The 10,216-nt window shown below is 39.8% G+C and overlaps 1 protein-coding gene across 4 annotated transcripts in view; it reads right to left on the bottom strand.

Moving 5' to 3' along the window:
* The window catches only part of Nup155 (nucleoporin 155), a 64,067-nt gene that overhangs the window by 20,615 nt on the left and 33,236 nt on the right, over positions 1 to 10,216 (bottom strand). For all 4 annotated transcript variants that reach the window (XR_004115614.1, XM_031359921.1, XM_031359919.1 and 1 more), the window contains 6 exons: positions 9,506 to 9,568; positions 8,190 to 8,337; positions 5,931 to 5,997; positions 4,596 to 4,711; positions 2,757 to 2,854; positions 1,352 to 1,482 (listed from right to left, as the gene is read on the bottom strand). Coding sequence is in view for 3 of the 4 variants with exons in the window: in XM_031359921.1 (XP_031215781.1) it covers positions 1,352 to 1,482; positions 2,757 to 2,854; positions 4,596 to 4,711; positions 5,931 to 5,997; positions 8,190 to 8,337; positions 9,506 to 9,568 (623 nt within the window). In the remaining variant the exon portion in view is untranslated. The remainder of the gene's footprint in view (positions 1 to 1,351; positions 1,483 to 2,756; positions 2,855 to 4,595; positions 4,712 to 5,930; positions 5,998 to 8,189; positions 8,338 to 9,505; positions 9,569 to 10,216) is intronic.

Genomic DNA, 10,216 nt, shown 5'->3' with positions numbered 1-10,216 from the left:
AAGTATGAGCCAACATGCTGAAATTTCATTAGTAATAAAAGACTCAACCAATAGACTCTAATTTAAGTAAGAATAGGGCTGAGGTTCAATTCTCAGCACTGACAAACAAAATACACCAAACACAGACACAGTTTTGCAAAGAAAAAAAATGCAATAAAATCTATATGAATTGGAGCCTATAGTAGGTTTAATTCAAACCTCTGACTTTACATATGAGAAAAGTTGAATCAAGGCAGAGCCAGCACTAGTATCATGCCACATTGCTTTTGGCCACTGGCAAAAAACAATCACTAGGGTTACATGTAAAAAAATCTGGCTGGAGGAGGTGTGGTGTCTCAGCACTTGGAGGTATAGGCAGGCAGACCTATGTGAGATGGAGGCCAGTCTGGAGAACACAGTAAGTTCCAGGATAACAGAGCTCCATAGTGAGGTCCTGTCTCAAAAGATCAAACAAAAAAGAATCTTGTGCTTTCATTTTGTTTTCCCTAAATAATGTTGTGATTACAAAATTTGATGCATGAATTTGACCTGCATTTTGAACAATTTTTCTTGCTAAGATACAGCTCTAAAGGGTAAGGTCATTTATAGTTCAGAAAGTATTTTTATAGTAATATTTTTTTTCTTAAATTTCAACAAAAATATTTACCAAATATTGCAAGTTTTGGGGCAAATACTTATTTACATTCCTTGAGCACACCTATAGTAATGAAGGCAAGGAGGGTTTGAAGGCAGATCACAAATGACTCAGAGACTAAGAAGTTCCTATCCTAAGTTTATAATCCAATGAAATCCAAAACATGCTACCCTGCATGGAAAATAAAATGGTTACCATCAACTAAATAGGAGAGTTTCAAATTTTAAAAAGGAGAAAACAAAAGTTTATATAAATTTAGAAATCAAGAAAAACTCTATCAACAACCGTAACCACTCTCTGGCCACTAGGATATAGAACTGGGGATCATTTTTTCACTTGGAACCATTGCTTAAAGCTAAACCTGTAGGGGCTGGAGAGGCAGCTCAGCAGTCAGGAGCACTGGCCGCTCACAGAGAGGACATAGGCTCAGTTCCTAGCACCCACACAAGATGACAACCATCTGTAACTCCAGCTCCAAGGGTATCTGACGGCTTCTTTGGGCACCATCAGGCAAGCATTTCATGTTCTTGCATATATAGGCAGAACACACACAGGCACCAGGTTTTTATTTTATTTTATTAAGATGGAGTTTTCTCTACACAGCCCTGACTGTCCTGGAATTAATTCACTATGTATACCAAGCTGCACACATAAACTTAAAAAAAGAAATAAGCATTTTGGGTATTAAATAACCCCAAAGGAAAAAACCCACCTCACCTTTTGAAGTTCTCCTACAATGACAGAAAACTGATGTTCACAAAGGAGTTTCCACAGAGCCAGAGCTTGGTATGATTTTCTAACCAGCTGCTGGATCGCCTGAAGTGAAATCTTCTCACTCAGTTGAGCTTCTAATGACAAAATACAACTAGTGACATTTCAACAAATGACACAGGGTGAACTGCTTCCTCATATCAAACACAGCATAGATAAGAATGACATCCCTACATCTCCCCTGCTGCCACTACAGACAAGTGAGCATTCATGTTCTCATCCCCATGAAATACACTGGCATAAACACACATGGAAAATATTTGCATATGCATACGTGGAAAATAAAAACACTGTAGTGCCTTGTCTCATTTCTTAAGTATGCCACATTCAACATTCTACCCAACAGTTAAACTCCTTCCAACACAGAGCCACTAAAACGACAGCTTAGAGGCCTTCTAGAAGGCACCACCAAGTTCACAAGACTGAGTTTCTCAAGCCTTGCATAACATACCCTACTACATTATTAAATCAATTTGGTCAGTCGTGATAACTTGCCTTATCTTATAAGTAAGTAGTCGTGATAACTTGCCTTATCTTATAAGTAAGTAGAATGTCAAAAGGGACAAAAATGTATAAACATATATATATATTGTATGTGTGTGTATACATAGAGAGAGAGAGAGACTGTTATTCAATCTTATACTGGAAATTCTAAGATATGCTACAGCATGGTTGGACATGGAGAACAATATGCTAAGTGAAGCTAGCCAGTAACACAATGAAAAAAAGTGCTATGCAAGTACCCAGTGTCAGACAGAAAATGAAAGTAGACCAGTGGGTGCTGTGAGCTGAGCACAGGAAAAATAGAGTTCCTGTGTTATGGTTAGATGGAGCTTCACTATGGAATAATGAGAAAGTTCAATAGATGCTAGCAATAGTTCACAACAATGTGAAGACACTGAAGATGCTGAACTGTATACTTAAGGAGCTCAGGGGCCCAAACCTGAGTACTCCCTAGGGATGGATGGACTCAGAGACGGGCTCAGTTCCTCAGCTGTGCACCCACTAGTGATCTCACCAAGTTCAATGATCACCGAGATGGCCCAAAGGATTACACAAGAAAACTCAGTCATGAAGCTGGAAAAGGGGATGTGTGGGAGATCTGACTATAGTGGAAGTGAGGGAGAGCAGATGGAGGCAGAGAGTAGCCAGAATGTATATGAATGATTAAAAATGTCAAAAACTATTAAAATGGTCAACTTTAAGGTATAGATATGTTACCACGATGAAGGAAAAAAATTCATCAAATAGAGTCCATCATGCTTTCTGGGGACAAAGGGGCAAAAATCTTAGGCTTAAAAAAGCGTGGAAAGAAATAATTTCCATGCTGCTCTATTTTCCCAAGTGTTACCATGAAACTTCCTCTGCAGCTCCTGTTGCATCTGCTGGGTGTTTCCGTTCTCGGGACGCATGAACCCAACCAGCCGCTGCTGCACCTTGGCAGTGGTACTGAGACAGAAATCACAGAGTGACTGGGAGCTTACTGGGGCATGGATCACACATTAGAAAATACACGTGAACACAACTGTTTTTTGTTTTTGCAGTTAAATTTCTTATTTTAGTAAGACAAGAATGTGCACAGCCCATGCACTAGTACTTAAATAAAATATCAGCAATTACTAAGCTACAGTAACTTGAAGGTCAATCTATATATACAGCAAGTTTAAACACATTCCTATTTTTAAAACATTAACTAAAAATATTGCTTGCTGGTAAAACCTTCTCAAATGCTGCGGCTGGATGCACAGGTCATCAAATATGCCAATACAACATAAGCAGGTGTTTGAAGATTGCAATGTACCAGAAATTCACTGAAATAACAAATACAAGCAAACAAGATTCATCTCAAACACTAAGAACCTGAAAACTTCACAGCAGGCTTTTGAAGAATTTCATTTATATTTTAAAATGAATTTGTCAAATTCTTGACACAATTTGGTGTTAGGTTGTCATTTTGACTTCATAAGCATCAGATCGTTACAAATACTCTACGAGCACTGGGTCCTGCTTTAGTAACTCAAGAGTTTATTCCTGGGTTTGTGAGATCATATCACAAGTGCTGGTCACCATGAAAAAGGAAAAACAGAAACAAAAACAGTGTGTAGATTTATAACACGGCTGGAAAAAGAAATTTTAAGAGTGACTAGATGCTTTTAAAAAATAACACGTTTGGGCATGTAAGATAGCTTAGTAGCCTAGGTAACAGTGCTTGTTCAAATCTGATGACCAGAGCTGGATCCCCAGAACCCACATGGTGGAACAAAGAACCAATTCAGGCAACTTAGACTCTGACCTCCACACAGATCCCACAGCACACATGCCTCCCACCCATACAACCCCAAAGAATTGTAATTCTGAAAAATAAAACATTCCTAACATTATAAAAAGAAATAAATCTACGCATAAAAACATAATATTGCACATTTTCACTGAGGAAAAATAACAGGCAGACACACTGTGGTAGGAAATACACCAGGGTTGCAGGAACTGGGAGAGAAGTCAATGGAGAGGGACTGAAAATAAGCACAGAGTTTCTTACTGGCACAAGAATACTCCAGGATTAGATAAAAGTGATGGCAATAACCTTGTAAATACACTACAGCAAAAGATTGTTTACAAGGATAGCTCTTGGGCTGGGTGTGGTGGCAAAGCCTTTAATCCCCAGCACTGAGGAGATGGAAACAGAAAAACCTGTGACATTCAGGTCAACTTGATCTACTCAAGGTTTGAGTTCCAGGATAACTGACGTTACATAGTGAGATCCTGTCTTAAAAAAAATCACAAGCTGGGCAGTGGTGGCACACACCTTTAATCCCAGCACTTGGGAGGCAGAGGTAGGAGGATTTCTGAGTTTGAGGCCAACCTGGTCTACAGAGTGAGTTCCAGGACAGCCAGGGCTACACAGAGAAACCCCAAACCAAACCAAACCAAACAAAACACAACTGAGGGATGAAGAGATTGCTCAGCAGTTAGGAACACTGGCTGCTCTTCCAGAAGACTCCAGTTCAATTTCTAGCAACCACATGGCAGCTCAACATGTCTGTAACTCCTTTCAGAGCTTGTGACACCCTTCCATAGATACACACGAAGGGCAAACACCAATGAACATAAAACAAAAGACTGTATGATATAGCTCTAATGTTTTAACAAAATACAAGAATATAAATACATAAATAGATCTGGTTCTTACTTTGGATTTCCTAGTGGTCCTCCTGAAAACTGTGAATTTCTGTCTAGAAATTCCTGCAAACCCTTCAGTTCCTGTAGCACTGACTCCAGCAGCTGGATGGGCACACTGCTTTCAATCTGTAAGATTGCAAATGAAGTTTTCACACATTTAAAGACACAGAAAAAGTATATATATAAAAAAGCACTCCTTAGAGTCTACAGTGAATATATATATGTGTGTATATATATATATGTATATATATATACACACACACACACACACACACAGTTTTAGTTCTGAGCTATGCTATGTTTATAATTAATATTTCAAGTTCTTTTTAAATTCCATTCAACATGCAGTTAGTCAATATAAAGGTTACTGAAGGCTACCCATATCCATCCCCTCCTGTTCTTTTACGAGTAACATAAAATTTATATGCAGTAGAACACAAATACTAAATGAACATCTTAATTACTTTCCTTAGTTCTGTGGTCAACATTCAGATTACTATTCAGCATGGGTAACACCTATGTCTTCATGTTCTTATCTGCCAATTAATCAATCAGCTCAAGGGAACTTTTCTTTACTACTGTCATGGATTAATTCAGCCCATTCTGAAGAGCAGACAAATACTATGTCATATAAAATGCATTCTTATTATTATTAGAAATGTAAACTCTAAAACAAGCATCAAAATTTGGGTTGGGCTGTGTGTATCAGTGCTTGTTAGTCAGTGTGTGTGCATGTCAGTGCACGTGTACAATCCTAGTACTTGCAGGGTGTGGAAGGAAGGTCAAGGATCAAAGGTAGCTCAAAACACAGAGCAAGACCATCTTGTGGAAGACAAAACAAAACAAAAAATAAGACGGAAAAACAGCAGCAAAGAAAACAAAGAACAGTAAAGGAAAACAAAACAAAGCAAAAGAGCCCTGAGAGCGTAAAGCAAGCCTGCTTGATCTGTAGAAACAAGGCTCTGTTTCTTTAAAGCAATGTGAAGTGCACGTGAGCTCCCACTAATCCTGCTGACATTGTAAGAGTAGCACACTTCTGTAAAATCCAGGTACAAGTGAGAGCACATGGGGCGCTTAAGTTAGTGCTGGCTCTCTGACCTCATAGCAACCTTCAGAAGGAGTCAGGCTATTCTTTTCATTTTGGACTGGAGCACCAGTTTAAGAAATGTTAAAATTTTACTCAGTAAAGTAACTGGGACAAAACTTAAATTAGAGAAAGGACAGTTTACTGGATGAGAACACAAAACATGTTCATAAAGCAACTAAGACATGAGAAACACTACCTACTGAATATCATCATCAACTGGTTACACACAAACAAGGAGGGAACATCATACACACTTACTGCAGTGATCTCCCTGTTGGAACTCTTGAATACTCTTTCAACAACTAAGCTAGCATCCCAAATATTTCTGGAACAAAAATGTTTTAATTATTGTACTGTAAACGAATACAACCTTTTATAACATGCAGTAACTTGTCTGTAGGAACATGAAGGCTTTATTCATTTTTTTTCAAACACTTATTTTAACATTTTTTAAGTTTCCTAGAAAATGAGGCTAGAGAGATGGGTCAGCAAGGAAAGACACTTGTGGAAGTCTTGTGACCTGAATGGCACCTCCAGAACCCACATCAAAGTAGAAGTGAAGAACTGATTTCACAAGTGTCCTCTGGCACACACATCCACAACGTGTTACATACACCTCTCCTTCATTGTGTGTACACACCAATACTAAACACAATTTTAAGAAAAGAAGAAAATGGAAAAACTGGAAAAATTTCAAACATAACATCCCTATTATGCTAGAAAATGAAAGTATACTAAAGAAAAAGCTCAGTGGTTAAGAGCACTTACTGCTCTTGCAGAGGATCCAGGTTCAGTTCCTAGCACCCACAGGACAGCTAACAGTAGTCCTGTATCACAGGTCCAGGTGATCTGGAGCCTTCTTCTGCCTCCATGGGCACCAAGCATACATGCAATGCACACATACATGCAGGAAAAATATTTGTACACATAAAATAAAAATCACACACAGCCACTAATGAAAAAAGTCTTTATCCCAACTGTAAGATCAATATATACAGGCATGGCAGTTAATTAGACTGCAAATAGGGGCAGCCAAGGTTTATCCTTCCTTCTACCTGCTTCCTCTGCAGGATGACTTCCACACTTGTCACCAGCTTCTGAATCGAAGCTGACCAGATAAGACAGGACAGAGAATGGCACTATTGTGAACAAAGGCATTGAGTGGCTCTGGAAGTCTCAATCTTCCCATACAGTCCCACCAACAGCAAAGAGACAGATTCTTGGCTGTCCTACTGAAGGACAAGGCCATACAGAGAACAGAACTGTTTGCCCATGTCACACCAGTATATATATGGGCCTTGAAGCATATAGCAGTCCAGACAAGATACATAAACCCCGTTCTACTATAGCATCTGGTTGCATATGCATGACTGAGCCAAGTAAGACCAGAACTGCCCAGCTGAAATCTAGACACATACTACTCAGTGATAGGATGCTTTATAAGGCTAGCTGTTAATGTGCATGTAGATATAATCTGAGGCTATATGTATAGAAATAAAACAATGAATACAGGTAAAGGGCTGAACAATGCAAAAAAATTTATCAATCGATGAGCTTAAGACTAAAAGGAAGTGGGGGAGGCTCCAAGGAGTTTATGGGGGTGACTTTAGCTGAGACTCCTAGCAGTGGGGATGTGGAACCTGAAGTGGCCACGTCCTGTAGCCAGGTAGGACCTACAGCAGGGGGATAAGGACAGCAACCCACCTACAAAACCTTCAACCCAAAATTTGTCTGGCCTACAAGAAGAGCAGGGACAAAGATGAAGTGGAATCTGAGAGGATGGCTAACCAATGACTAGCCTAACTTGAGACCCATCCCATGGGAAAGTACCAATCCCTGACACTATTAATGATAGTCTGTTATGCTTGCAAACAGGAGCCTAGCATAACTGTTCTTTGAGAGGCTCTACCCAGCAGGTGACTGAAACAGATGCAAAGATCCACAGCCAAACATTGGATGGAGCTTGGGAACTCTTATGGAAGAATTGAGAGACCTGAAGGGAACAGGTACTCCACAGGAAGACCAACAGAGTCAACTAACCTGGACTTTGGGTGCTCCCAGACCTACTGCCCCTACCCACATGTGTAGCAGATGAAGGCAGCTTGGCCTGCATGCTGGTCCTCCAACAACTGGAACAGAGGCTGTCCCTAAAACTGTTGCCTGCCCGTGGATTCCATTCTCTTAACTGAGTTAAGCTGTCTGGCCTCAGTAGAAGATGCACCTAGTCTTGCAGTGGCTTGATGTATCAGGGTAGGGTGGTACTCAGGGGCTTTCCTTTTCTCAGAGGACAAAGGAAGAAGGGAATAAAGGGAGGGACTGTGTGTGTGTGTGTTGGGGGGTCAGGAACAGGAAGGGCTGTGAGAGGGATGTGAAGAGAATAAGTTAATGAAAAAAAAAAAACACAAAGAACTATAAGTAAAATTCAGTTAAGTAATGTCCCAAATATAGATTTAGGAATATTTCACTACTGCAAATAGGACAAAGTAAATAGTATTAGGTAGTTTACAAAGTACTTACCCCATGATTCGAGAAAAGTAAATGCAAATACCGTTGTGTTTTCCTGAGTACACAATCTCTGGTCCAGTCAAACCACTCATGCTTGCAGCCTGCATGGCTGGGTTTCCAATAGCACCCATTGGGGTTGACATGGTAGGAGGCTGAGCACCTGTGCACACATCAGAAAAAGTCTCTTAGAAGTATATCCTAGGCTCATCTCCAAGGCTCAAGAGCTCCAACTTACTACTGCTACTTTGCTAAATAGACACAGTTATCAAACAGCCTTGTATAATCACGTCTCCATACACGGGGTTCAGTGCAGCTCTCAGCCTCACCAGATAAGCTTCTTTGTGCCATAGATGGTGGCTAACAAAGAAGAGGTTGAAATGCAGAGAATGAGGATCTGTGGAGGCTTTAGTCACAAACAGCACATCTATACCACAGCCCAACTGCAGCCCACCACCAGAAGGCAGAGACCATCACAGGTGAGGGCAGGAAAAGCCTACAAGAACCAGACGTCAGAAAGACCAGGAGGGAGAGAGAGCACCTACTGCACATGACAGGGCTGCTGCACTCTTGACCTCAGTCAATATTCCAGCATGAAGAGGGAAGGGCTCGCAAGCCTCTGCCTCTAGCTGAGGACCTATTAACAGTTGATGACTTCTAGGATCTAAGGGTGTTTATGGCCTTTTCATGCTCCAGTGTGTGGCCATGTTCACTGATGTATGGACAGTACAAGTTGGACTGGGTGGGCTACTACACAGACAAGCAAGCAAACAAAACATCAAACAGGACACAAGATTGAGAAGAGGTAGGAGTTTAAAACAGTAGTTCTGGAAGGAGTTGTGGATAAATATGATCAAATACATTGTATGCATGTATGAAATTCTCAAATTAACAAAATAGCTAAAAAAGAAATTATAAGTGTTTAGAGATTTCAATAATCCATTTGGTGTATGCTGACACAAAAGGAAAATATTTAAAGACAATGAATAGATAACCATTTGGTTTTGTTTGGTGAGAAGTACAGACATGATGGGTTTTCTCAGCTGTTTCACAGTGATCGTGAAGAATCAGATGCAGGTCTTCAAGGTGTAGGAAGCATTTTACCACCTGAATTATTTCCTCAACCTGTTTTATTGTTTTTTTTTTTTAAAAGGGATCATGCAAATTAGTCCTTTCAAGATTAAATATTAGAAATGTTAACAAATTCAGATAAATTGAAATCATGTATCTTTTCTCATCATAATGCAATAAAACTTAAATCAATAAACAAAGATTAAATATTAGGAACAATAATTAATATTAGTTCTTTAAAATGAACAGAAAATAGGTACCATGGGATGGTGTCCCCAAAGAGGATGGATTTGGATAGGGACTCCCACTAGGGACAGGAGAACCTGCAGAAGAAAAAAACCAGAAACATGTAAAATACCTTCTCAATGTGATCAAGATTATATAAAGGAGTTACGTATCAGTGTGACTGAGGAATGACAGACACTACCTAATAGTCAAGAACCAGACACACATATTTGCAATTATTCATCTTTCTTTTCTTTCTTTCTTTCTTTCTTTTTTTTTTTTTTGTTTTTTTTTGGTTTTTTGAGACAGGGTTTCTCTGTGTAGTCCTGGCTGTCCTGGAACTCACTCTGTAGACCAGGCTGGCCTCGAACTCAGAAATTCGCTTGCCTCTGCCTCTCAAGTGCTGGAATTACAGGCATGCGCCACCACTGCCCAGCTTTCTTTTCTTTTTTAAAAATCTCTTTTCCCTTTGAATACTAAATGAGGTCTGTAAATACTATTGGTTGCATATTATTTTGCTTCTTAGTATTCATTAAAGATTTCATATTGCCAGGGGTGATGACAGCTCATGGGGAAATCTGAGTTCAAAGCCAGCCTGGTCTACATAGCAAGTTCCAGGCCAGCCAAGGCTGCATAGGAAAACTTTATCTTAAAACCAAACAACAAATCAACACCCTCCCTGTAGGAAGCCATTTCATAAGCACATCACCATTACAAGATGGCATTTGGCTTGCCGTTAGTATCAG

This window comes from Mastomys coucha, unplaced genomic scaffold (assembly GCF_008632895.1).
Source record: "Mastomys coucha isolate ucsf_1 unplaced genomic scaffold, UCSF_Mcou_1 pScaffold8, whole genome shotgun sequence".
NCBI lineage: Eukaryota > Metazoa > Chordata > Mammalia > Rodentia > Muridae > Mastomys > Mastomys coucha.
Note: the sequence above shows the minus strand (reverse complement) of the source record. Positions and strands in the feature narration are given on the sequence as shown.